At 36.9% G+C, this 12,677-nt stretch overlaps 1 protein-coding gene and 2 pseudogenes across 1 annotated transcript; all 3 read right to left on the bottom strand.

Moving 5' to 3' along the window:
* Positions 1-656: 656 nt before the first annotated feature.
* On the bottom strand, positions 657-2,174 carry LOC122676448 (annotated as a pseudogene).
* A 3,321-nt stretch (positions 2,175-5,495) lies between these two features.
* Positions 5,496-7,827, bottom strand: LOC122676447 (annotated as a pseudogene).
* Positions 7,828-9,420: 1,593 nt separating this feature from the next.
* LOC122676627 (ATP synthase subunit g, mitochondrial-like) lies at positions 9,421-9,836 on the bottom strand. The gene has a single exon (XM_043876079.1). The coding sequence runs from the start codon at positions 9,834-9,836 to the stop codon at positions 9,525-9,527; it is 312 nt and encodes a 103-aa protein (XP_043732014.1). The 3' UTR covers positions 9,421-9,524.
* Between the last annotated feature and the right edge of the window lie 2,841 nt (positions 9,837-12,677).

The following is a 12,677-nucleotide window of genomic DNA, read 5'->3' as shown; positions in this document are numbered from 1 at the left end:
AACATTGTTTTAAGATTTGTCTCTATTGCTATATGCACATCTAATTTGTTGTTTCTAATTGCTGCATAGTAAGATGTATGTCCAAGACATAGCACTTATCAGGACAGACGTGTTTTCCATCTAGGTTTTTGGGTGGGCAGCTGTGCTTTCCTAAACCCTCCAAAGCAAATTTCTTTAATGCTGCTGTCACGTGGGCCCTATTGTTTCCTCCAAGGACACTACCTATTATCTTCATTTGGGCCAGATGTTCACGTAGGTGTGTCTGTTCATCCCACTGAGAGCATAACAATCATTTATTTGTCCTTCCAGCACACATAGCAGAGAAGAGCATTTGCTGATGTGCAGCAAATGACAGATAGCTGATGCCCTTCTGCAGAACCACCAGCATCCCAGGAAACCAGGATACAAAAGAGGAGGTTACCCTCATTCAATCCATAGATGACAGACCTTTATTTTAAACCCTAAATCAGTAGTTTAAACAGATGTAGATTTCATGTGACAGGAGAGACAGGAAGATGTGAGGATTTACAGTTTTCAGATGTGCACTTTTGCTGTACTGACTGTTGAAAAGTTGTGTGTAAATTCAAGAAGAAAGGCATTAGGAGTTTCTTAGCAGAGAGTAATCCCACTCTCCTGGAGATTTAATGAGATGTGGCTCACAGAAACTTCTGGCTCCATCTGCTGTTAATTGAGTTAAAGCCAGTAACGCTCTTGTTGTGCTTCAGTGTGAATTTCCTGAATGTGAACCTAACCATATTAAATATGAGCCTCACAGCTGTTGTCTTATCACTATCATTGTATTTATCAGACATGGAGATAACTTTCTTTATACTGGCCTGGATGACAAGCTTATGCATTCATTACATGGGAACAAGGCAACACGCAGTACAGACTTTCATATCAGCCAAATTTTTGTTTGTGATGACATTCAGCTCATCATGGCACAGGTAAAGATGTTTGGTACCCAGATTACTCTCCAGGGTAGCAGCTCATTGCTATTGTACCTAATCCCTACGATCTTGTTTTCTGCCTTTGGGATTCAGGCTCTGACTTGGAAATTCAGATCTTTGCCTTTCCGTGCTGACAGTAAGAAGGCCATTGCCATCCAAAAATCAGACCATTATACATAGTCACTCCCCTTTTTCAGGAAATTTCACTCAAGCTGGGTTCTCATGGCTGACCCCCACTCATCCTCCTGTCCAGGACCTGCAAATCTGCGGGTTCTGTTACCACAACCAAAGCATGCCCAGGCAATTGGCAACGTCTTAAAAAAGTCATTTAGCTCACAACATTTCAGTGTTTCCTTGTTCCAATACAAACATTTTAAAGCCTACAGATTTCTCTTGAAATTCCACTTTACTCAAAAATTGATGGACTTTCAAGGGAGGTTTCAATACAACTCTCACAATTATTAGTAAATACAGTAGGCAAAAAAATCAGCATAGATATAAAAGACTTGAGCAACAAAAGAAAAATATTAATCTAATTTACACAGAGTCTGCCTCCAGAAACTGGACAGTAAAACTGTACATCTCACAGGTTTTGATGTGTGGTATTTTTATTGTTATTTGGTCTTAAGTTTTTAAAAATTTTCAGCATATTTTCTCTTTTGACTAATAAATTCCCTAGAAGTAGGTTTATAAACCAAGTATATGGAAATTTAAGCACTTACTTTTTTGTTATTAACTTTTAGATTAGTGATGGTATGGTCAGAGAATGTGAACAGAGTTTACAAGTTACCTGTTCATTGAAAAGTATTGGGACTTTATGCCTTAGAACATAGCCATTTATATATTTGATTCTTGTATGCTTGAGAAGCCCATGTACTTCCTAATTTTTAGATGTAGAGTTTTATACAGACACAAATAACTTTTCTCAGGTTCATTGAGCTTTGCTTGACAAAATTATAATATATTTAAAGTATAAAACATGATGATTTGATGTACATACATATTGTGAAAGTCTTCCCACAACTGAGTTGATTAACATGTACATCACCTCACACTTTGATCTTTTTATGTAAGAGAGCTAAGTTCTACTATCTTAGCAAATTTCAATTATGCAATACTGCATTATCAACTCTAGTTGATACACTGCCTTAGATCCTTAGACTTTATTTATCTTATAACTCAAAGGTTGTACCCTTTTACCAACTTCTCATTCCCCCATCCCATAGTTATTGGTAACCACCATTTTATACTCTCTTGCTAATAACTTTTGCTATGAACTTGACTTTAAAAATTTATTTTTTATTTTCTTTGAACTTGAACTTGACTTAAAAACAAACAAACAAACAAAAAACATTCCACATACGAGTGATACCATTCAGTATTTGTCTCATTTTTGTCTGGCTTATTTAGCATGATGCTCTCTGTGCTAACCTATGTTGTCACAAATGGAAGGATTTCCTTCTTTTTAAAAGCTGAATATGTTCCATTATATGTGTTTTGTTATGACTTTTTCAAGTTTGCCCTTGTTAAGTGGAGCATAAGGTGAGCTGAAGTTCAACAACAGACCAGGAGAGAAATTGAAATAGAGGTTTACTACTCAGAGGTCCTGGAGGTATTTGGCAAGCCTAATCCCTGAGAGGGACCACATCAGGAGGTCAAAGTAGAGTGCAGACAGAGAGACAGATGTGGGGTACATGCCTTTATTAGGGTCTTTGAGTGGCATGCTTTGGGGTTCCCAGGTTAAGGCTGACTGGTCAACTAGAACCAAAGGAGTGGGAGTCTGGAAAGCCCCTCCAGGGTCACATTAAGGGGAAAACTAGAGGAAGGTTTCTACAGTAGTCATGTACGGATGTGAAAGCTGGACAATAAAAAAGGCTGAATGCTGAAGAATTGATACGTTCTAATTGTGGTGTTGGAAAAGACTCTTGAAAGTCCCTTGGATTGCAAGGAGATCAAACAAGTCAATCTTAAAGGAAATCAACCTTGAATATTCATTGGAAAGACTGATGCTGAAGTTGAATCTCAAATATTTTGGTCACCTGATGCAAAGAGCCGAGTCACTTGAAAAGACCCTCATGCTGGGAAAGATTGAAGGTGGTAGGAGAAGCGGGTGACAGAGGATGAGATGGTTGGATGGCATCACCGACTCAATGGACATGAGTTTGAGCAAACTCCGGGGGATGGTGAAGGACAGGGAAGCCTGGTGTGCTGTAGTCCACAGGGTGGTAAAGAGTCGGACATGAGTGAGCGACTGGACAACAACAAAGAGGAAGGAAGCAAGCAAAGAGATCTGCTGATCCCAGGCATTGCTGGAGAAGTCATATCAGGGATTTACATGTGACTCTATGGGCTACAAATCAGGACATGTACTTTCATGGGCTTAAGGTTACTGCAGGCCCTGTGGTCAAACAAAATTTAGATTTTCATTTTCTTGATGATAAGTCAAGTTGAGGAATTTTTAAAATACCTATTTCCTTTGGAAAAATGTATATTCAGATTCTTTGCCTATTTTTAATTATTATTTTTGCTTATGAGTTGTATGAGTTCTTTGTATATTTTGGATAGTAACTTCTTATTAAATATGTCCTTTGCAAATATTTTCTCCCATTCCACAGGCTGTATTTTCATTTAGTTGATGGTTTCATTTGCTACTTAGCAGCTTTCTAGTTGATGTCATCCCAGTTGTTTATTTTTGCTTTTATTGCCTTTGCTTTTGGTACTATTGGTGTTGTTCACTGACTAAGTTGTGTCCAACTCTTTGCTACCCCGTGAGCTGCAGCATACCAGGTTTCCCTGTCCTTCACTATCTCTCAGAGTTTGCTCAGATCATGTCCATTGAGTTGGTGATGCTATCTCATCCTCTGCCACCCTCTTCTCCTTTTGTTTTCAGTCTTTCCCAGCATCAGAATCTTGTTCAGTGAGTTAGCTCTTCACATTAGGGGGCCAAAATATTGGAGCTTTAGCTTCAGCATCAGTCCTTCCAATGAATATACCAGATGAATTTCCTTTAAGATTGACTGATTTGATCTCCTTGCTGTCCAAGGGACTCTCAAGAGTGTTCTCAGCACCACAATTCAAAGACATCAATTCTTCAGTGCTCAGCCTTCTTAATGGTCCAACTCTCACATGACTACTGGAAAAACCATAGCTTTGACAATATGGACCTTTGTTGGCAAAGTGATGTCTCTGCTTTTTAATACACTGTCTAGATTTGCCATAGCTTTCCTTTCAAGGAGCAAGAGTTTTTAATTCATAGCTGTAGTCACTGTATGCAGTGATTTGGAGCCCAAGAAAATAAAATCTGTCACTGCTTCCACTTTTTCCCCATCTATCTGCCATGAAGTGATGGTACCAGATGCCATGATCTTAATTTTTGAATGTTGAGTTTTTAGCCAGTTTTTTCACTCTCCTCTTTCACCCTCAAGAGGCTGTTTATTCCCTCCTCACTTTCTGCCATTAGAGCGATATCATCCACATATCTGAAGTTATTGATATTTTTACCAGCATTATATTAAAAGAAATTATTGCCAATACAAGTGTTAAGGAGCTTATCCCTATTTTATTCTGGGGTTTTAATAGTTTTAGGTCTCACATCCAAATCTTTAATCGATTTTGAGTTGATTTTTATGTGCAGTGTAATATAGAAGCCTTAGTTTAATTCTTTTGCATGTAGATATCCCAGCACCATTTATTGAAGAGACTATCCTTTCCACGTTGTATATTCTTGGTGCCTTCATCAAAAGTTAATTAACCATATATGCATGAGATTACTACTGGGATTTCTATTCTATTCCACTGATCTATGTGTCCATTTTTATGCCAATGTCACACTGTTTTGATTACTAAAACTTTGTAATGCAGTTTGAAATCAGGAAGAGTGATGGCTCCAGCTTTGTTCTTTCTCAAGTTTGCTTTGACTACTCAAAGTGTTTTGTGGCTTTATATAAATTTTAGGATTGTTTGTTGTATTCCTATGAAAATTCCAATGAAATTTTGATAGGGATTTCACAAGATCTATTGATTATTTTGGGTAGCATGGATATTTTAGCATTATTAACTCTTCCAATCTATGAATATGGATTATCATCCCATTTATTTTTGTCTCCAATTCCTTTTACCAATGTCTTATAATTTTTTTCACAATTCCACAATTGAGATTTTTTTAATGTAAATATTATAAAAGTGATTCATACAATGAAAATACAGACTCATAGTAGGTAATATAAGATGGAAAGCAAAAATCCTCCTTCCCACTCCTTTAATCTTCTAGTGTCACAACTATAAACATAACAGTTTCTTGAAAATATTGGAATTTATATATTCTAACAAGTCACAAAGCTTTGTATCTTCTGTATTGGTTTGTTTTACATAGTGTTGAGACACATTTAAAATATTAAGCATCATTACTGTTAGAGCAGTAATGAAACAATTTTATAATAAATTATAGTTAACGTTGAGTTGCCAAAAGTCCTATTTTCTTCACATTTTATGTTTTCTCTTCCTCATTAAAATAATATTGCTCAAAACATATCCTACCCCTATTGATCACCAAGATTTTATAGTCTTGTCTTGCAAGTGTAGTGCATGTTTAATTAAGCAGTTGATAAACATACAGAGGTTGAGCGCAGATAAAGCCCACAATGTACTTCTGTGTAATGTATGTACTAACAGGTTGATTTTGTCATTGTTACATTTGACAGCAAGAAAAAATTAATTTGTTTCTGTTCATTGCTGTGATTAAACAAAGAGTGGGTTTTCTTTCAGCTTCAGAGAGTAGATATTCTGAATGCTTTTTATTTGCAGCATGTGATGGAATAAATTTCCAAGAACATGGTAATACTGTACCCTTAATTGGAAATTTGGCAAAACTCAAAATTATATCACCCAGTATTAAACTACTAAGGAGGATCAGGTAAGAAGCAATTACCCACATACAAAAGGCTAAGCTGTCCATTCTTTAAGATGCTACTTCTACATTTACCTGAACTATGTAAAGTGACATGAAGAGGCCGATAGCTGTCAGCAGATTATATGTTACTTTTATCCAGTCTTTGATAAGTGATTTATTTTTTTAAGCTCATATACCCTGTTTGAACACTAGCCATGGGTACTGTGATATACCACAAGGTAGAGGTAATTTTTTCTCTGTTGGCATTTAGTAAATCAACCCCTGTGCCACCATCATCAGTGCCATACAAAATTAATCTCTTCAATGGGGTAAAATCAAGGCTAGTTGGTATAACACAGTAAAGCTGATGGCCACAATCGAGGGTTTATTTAGGTGAAAAATAATCTAAGCAGTGATGCTATCAATTTCACAACTATCAAGGTAAAGGAAATGTTCCATTGAACTCCATACTCAGTTAAATGTTCCTGAGATTCCTACAGATCTTATAATAATTAATCATCCCATTCCTAGGAAGACTAATGGCCAGAGTACAGTGACTTTGTAAAATAAAATCTGGACCCTTTGTATATTTTCTTCTAATATTTGGAGAAATCATTGCAATCTTCAAGAGAAATCCCCCTATTCCAAAATCCACTGCTCCTATCCCATAGAGCCTGATTTTGGGAAGTCTTCTAGGAAAACATGGGAAGTCTACAGTCAAAATGGCAAGAGCACTAAATGTACTGTCAATTACATGGAAACAAGAGATGCTTGGAATGTATTCTGATTCCAGACTGACTTTCAAGAATTTTTCAAGAATTTTCCAGACAGGCATTCTGACATACCAAATTCTCTTGCAGTATATTTTATAGATCAGCCCGGCCCCAAAGATAATTACAAGATGCTCAAGGAGAACAAATGTAGAGAAAATGGTCAAAATGGTTACCAGGGGAATGATCAAGAAAGCAAAGTCAATGAAGAATCAAGTTCTCCAAGTGTGTGAAGAAAAAGATAAGTGCTGTGAGAAAATGATCAGGATCCCTCTGCCCAGGATAAGGAGAGTAGGAAAGCCCAAGCCCTCAATGATTTCCAGTATGCTTGTTCCATTGTGGTCACTGACAAAAGCTTCCTTCATCTGCTTTTGAGAATTTTTCTTCTTCTCCTGGCTTTCAAAATATTTTGTCCACCAGAGAGCCTCCAATTCTGGATCCTGATGTCCCTGATGTGTCAGGGATGCCCTGCACTGAATGTGTGCTCTGCCCCAGGGGAGGAGCCGCCGGTTCTGGCCACTTAAGACAGAGTGTCAGTTCATGGCTCAAGTGTCTCATGGATCTGAATATACTGATCTTTTACCTCCTTGGTTAAATTTATTCCCAAGTATTTTATTCTTTTTAATGTTATTGCAAATGGGATTGTTTTCTTAATTTCCTTTTCCAAGAGTTCATTGTTAATATTTGGAAATGCAACTGATATTTTGTATATTGATTTTTGTATCTTTCAATTTTACTAAATTTATTTATTAGTTCCAGTTTTTTGGTTGAGTTTTTAGGGTTTTCTATATATAAAATTGTCATCTGCAAATAGAGACAGTTTTACTTCTTTTCTAATTTAAATTTTTCCTTATCTAAGTGTTCTGGCCAGAAAACTTCAGATACTATGTTGACTTAAAATGGCAATAGTATATATCTTTGTCTTGTACCTAATCACAGAGGAAAAGCTTTCAGTTTTTCAACATTGAGCATGATTTTAGCTGTTGATTTATAATATACTGCCTTTATTATGTTGAGGTATATTCCATCTTTATCTAATTTATTGAATTTTTTTTCCTTATCATGAAAGGTTGTTGAATTTTGTCAAAGGCCTTTTCTGAATCTATTAAGATGATCATACAATTTCCAATTTTTATTTTGTTAATGTTGTGTATCACATTTGTTGACTTGTGTATGTTGAGCCATCTTTGTGTTCCAGGAGTAAATCCTACTTGATCATGGTGTAATATTCTTTTTTAAAAAATAATTTTATTTATTTATTTTTGGCTGTGTTGGGTCTTTGTTGCTGCTTGGGCTTTTCTCTAGTAGTGGCTAGTGGGGGGCCACTCTTCGTTTTGGTGCCCCAGCTTTTTATTGCGATGACTTCTCTTTTGTGGGCCATGGGCTCCAGAGTGTGAGGGCTGCAATAGTTGGAACACATGAGCTCAGTAGTTGCAGCTTGCCGGTCTTAGAACACAGGCTCAATAGTTGTGGTGCGGGCCTACATGCGGGATCTTCTGGGACCAGGGATCAAGCCCACCTCTCCTGCACTGGCAGGCAGATTCTTTACCACTGAGTCACCAGGGAAGCCCTGTGTAGTGTTAATTTAACACACTATTGAACTTTGTTTGTTCTTATTTTGTTGAGGAATTTTGTATCCGTGTTCATAAGAGATATTGGCCTGCAGCTTTCTTTTCTTGTAGTGTCCTTGTCTGCCTTTGGCGTCAGAGTAATGTTGCTTCATAAAATGAGCTTGGAAGTGTTCCCTCTTCAATTCTTGAGAAGAGTTGGAGAAAATTAGTGTTAATTCTTTTGTAAATCTTTGGTAGAATTTATCAGAGGGTTTTTTTTTTTTTTTTTTTTTTTTTTGTGGAGGTTCTTGATTACTGATTCAGTCTCAGTTGTTATTGGTCTGTTCAGATATTCTATTTTTTATGATTCAGTCTTGGTAGGTTGGATGTTTCTAGAAATTTATTTGCTTCTTCCTAGTACCTAATTTTCCCTACTACTATTGTATTGCTGTCTATTTTCCCTTCAGCCCTGTTAATATTTGTTTTAAAAATTTTGGTGGTCTTTTGCTTATTTTTTCATTTTCTACACATCTTGTTTCCATTTGAAGGAGAGGAGTTAGACATATTTTTTTTTTACTGATACCAATAACGCATTTATTTCAGGACATAATATACTATTTAGACCCAAGGACAATGCTAAATCATAACCCTGTTAAATATCTATAGGATATTTTATTTTTGCAAAGATAGGTCCTTAAAAACTGGACTGATCAAAAAAAAAAAAAACTGGACTGATCAATAATATAACAAATATCAAAATCAGATGAAAAATATGTTATTGCTCTCATTCACTCTGTCCTAATGTTAAAGATGTTACAAAGATACACAGATTATCATCATGCTGTTCTTTTGGGAGGCTATATTCAAACTGACAAAAAGATGTTGTCAAAGGGACCTTTCTCTGATTTTTGCGAAGAAAAACAGTCCAAATTGTATTCTTAATGCTACGTGATTTAACTGTATCATACTTGGCACATGGTATTATTATTTCTCCTGCTGGAGCAAGTTCTCATTTTCTCAAAGACTTTTCCCCAGCTTTTCTAGAAATAAAGTTTAATATCATTTGTTTCAAGCCTTCAAAATAAAGTTAACCTCATTTATACAGGTACCAGGTTGGTATACTCATATATATCTTTTCCAATTGCAGGCTAAGCAAAGGCATGCATTTAGAGTTGTATTAATATATTACAGCAAAAGGCAATCCAACTTAATATCAAGAGAAATTGTGACCTCCGTGTAGTGTATGATAGAGAAAACACTGATTCTGACACATTGTCTTATTTTATTCAAATAGCAGTCTGCTCACACATGGTCCAAGAACACTTGAATAATAAAGCAAATATAATCACATGTTAAAAATTGGTCTTCAAACATCATAGCCAATGATGCCACGCTTGCCTATGATCTCGCCAACATAAAACCACATCCACACCTCAGTGGCCACCAAACCATTCAGTAGAGCTTCCTTAACAGTGAGCTGTTTGAAGCTACCGGTTTTAGCACTGTTGATAATTTTTTTCAAGCTCTGAATTGCTGTAGGGATCTCAGCAGGGATTGGAGGAACAAGCTCAACCTTGGCATAGTACCAAAACATGGCCAATCGAGGCTTTGAGTAAGTCACACCAGCGTTGACCAGCGCTGGGGCCTTCTCCGCGAGGTTACGGACAAACTGGGCCATGGTACTAGCCTTGACTGGCTGGCTGAATATCACCCGCCTGGAAAGGATATATCCCATCTGGTTTATATTTTTATCATAGGCTCTCTTAGGCTCATGACAGAAAAATGAAATTTCTGATCCCACACTGTTTTAACAGAACTACATTCTTTTCTTCTTTCTTTTCCTTTCACCCAGGAGGAGATAATTATGGAAAGAACCAGATAAGTTATAGATAAAGAAACTATAATTTCCTTCACTATTTGGTTACAATTTAAATACAATAAACACTTTTCTGACTAGGATATGAGAGGGTGTAGAAAATCTTTGTTCACATGGTAACACAAAAAAATTAGATATTATAAAACGTGTACTTATTTATGAAACTATTGAAGAGAGATGGGTATAAGAAAACCCCAGATGGACTGATTTTCAGAGAGAAGAGCTCTTTATCCATGACTATTAAGAAATGGCAGTTTCTGGAGGCAGCATTGGAGAAGAAAGCCTGCCAAGACTGAGATAGAAGATTAACAATAGTGGGAACATGTTGGAGAGACTGCAGTCTTGAAGATTCTCAAATGTAGTGATAATTTACTTGGACTAACACTTCTCCCTGGCTTACCCTTCCTGTTTTGCTGGGTAAAGGACAGTGATTGTGGACCTAGTCTAGAGCGTACACGAGACTAGAGGATATACTAGGTGCCTAGAAAAAAGGGCTCTCTACCATGGATTCAAAACGATGAAACTGAAATCTGACTCCCATCAGCCCCAGGGCTCCAGAGCATGAGGGCTTCAGTAGTTGTGGCATGTGAGCTGAGTATTGGTGTATTGCTAAGATCAAAGAGATTAGACCTGGACAGCTCTGGCACTGGGAGGAAGGCTAACAAGAAATGAAGTCAATATTAAAAATTGCTTCCTTAGGCTAAAATTAACTTGCCACATAGTGATATATGAAAATGATTCACATAGTGATTATATGAATAATCACCTCTTTAATAGTCACATATTGGAAAGAGATTTCACATTCTTGGAAATAAATGTTAAGCAAAGACTTGTATAATTATATCTCCACTGCTATCTGTAAACCATGTCCAATATATCACGAAGCATTGTGAGATATGTGATAAAAATGGGACACATAAAAACAAACCAAAGAAACATATTCATAGAAATGCAGATATTGGAATTAACAGAGAAGAAGCTTAAAACTAGTATTATAAATATATTTGACTTGTGGCCCTAGCTGGGACTGGCTCTGTCCCTCAGATAAAGATCATTGCTCCTATCAAATTGGCCAACTCTGTATGACTTTTTCTCATCCCAGGCTCTAGTAACAATCCTGTCTCCTAGGTCATAAAAGCATTTTGGTAGAAATAATGGCTACAAAAAAAGAAAACCTGATAAAAGCAATACTTTTACAGGTAATATTTAACATTTGACTTTACAATTAGTTTTTACCATGTATAATTTTTTTCATCTGAAAAATTGATCCCAATGAATATGCTTCTAATAAATATATAAATAAAATTGGGAAATAATAATTTATTTAACTGTGATTTTAGAATAATGGAATTAAATTGGCTTAAAGAAATTTACTTGGTATACTTTCTCATAGATATTTTAATTGGAAGATTTAACTATAGTGACTCCCAAAAGCTGGAGAAATTAGGATTTTTTAGATCACAAATGCAATGTAGAGATCACATTTAAGGCTGATTGTAACCATGGGAAAAATATGGGGGAATTAGCCCAAAGTCAGATAAAAGTCTCCACTTACAGCAAAGTCTTACTACAAAGCTCCCCACATTAACGTACTGATAGTTACTTACAAGGTACCAAAGTGAGTTTGCCTGCTCTTCTTGAAGTGGTGGATTAAAATAAGTGTCTCAACAGATGAATAGCTGTCACTGCATGTGTCTGTCTACATCAGGTGCTGAGCTTTTGATTCAGATTGGAGTGAAACTAGGCTACATCGAATTTACTGAGGAATTTCCTTTTGGAGAAGGAAATGGCAACCCACTCCAGTCCTCTTGCCTGGAAAATCCATGGAGGAGCCTGGTGGGCTACAGTCCATGGGGTCACAAAGAGTCTGTAAACTGAAATCTTGTGAATGTTCATATTTCACCACTAGATGTCACTGGGAGATAAACAGTTACTGACCAGACTGGTGTATTGGAAGTTTTCCTATAAAAAAAATTGTTTGATCTTGTGAATATATTTTTTGTTTGCTCAGAAAAATCAGATAGTGTCAGACACTTCTTATGCTTCACATCTTCTCAGCCCAGTTTTTTTTCCCCAGCCATTGCTAAGATGACGACTGGTTAGAGAACCTAACGTCATCTGCACTGCCTATCGTCTGTAGTTTTACACTAAGGCTTTTCTTATGATGTGGTTGGGACATCTGTGAGCAGCTGCTTATCATGTTTAGATGCTCAAAACTGCAAGTGTGGGGGAATTAACACTCCTTGGTGCACAGGGGAACATGGCTCTTCGGGGACATGAGTCAGGTCATGGATATGTGCTACCCTTGTATCCCTCAGGCTTACTGCACTGAGCCACAATCTGTGGAATTCCTCAGAGGCTTCCAGTGGGATCAGATCCCAGTTTTCCAGAGTGGTGACCACTCTGATAATACACCGTTGTTTGGACTTTCTCTCCTGTTGTACTTGCCAAGTCTCCCACTCCTAACACCTGGTATCATGTCCCTAAGTAAAGTTTTACCTATAAAGCTTCCTTCATCATTTCAGTGTCCTTTGACTTTCTCACCTTTCCTATTTTAGATCTGCTTTCTGGAAGGAACTTAAACACAACCCCCAGCCCTGATAAAGAATATTTTCAGCCCCTCATGGCACCACTTGCTGTCAA

Source organism: Cervus elaphus, chromosome 20 (genome assembly GCF_910594005.1).
Source record: "Cervus elaphus chromosome 20, mCerEla1.1, whole genome shotgun sequence".
Classification (NCBI taxonomy): domain Eukaryota; kingdom Metazoa; phylum Chordata; class Mammalia; order Artiodactyla; family Cervidae; genus Cervus; species Cervus elaphus.
This window is presented reverse-complemented; position numbering and strand designations above follow the sequence as displayed.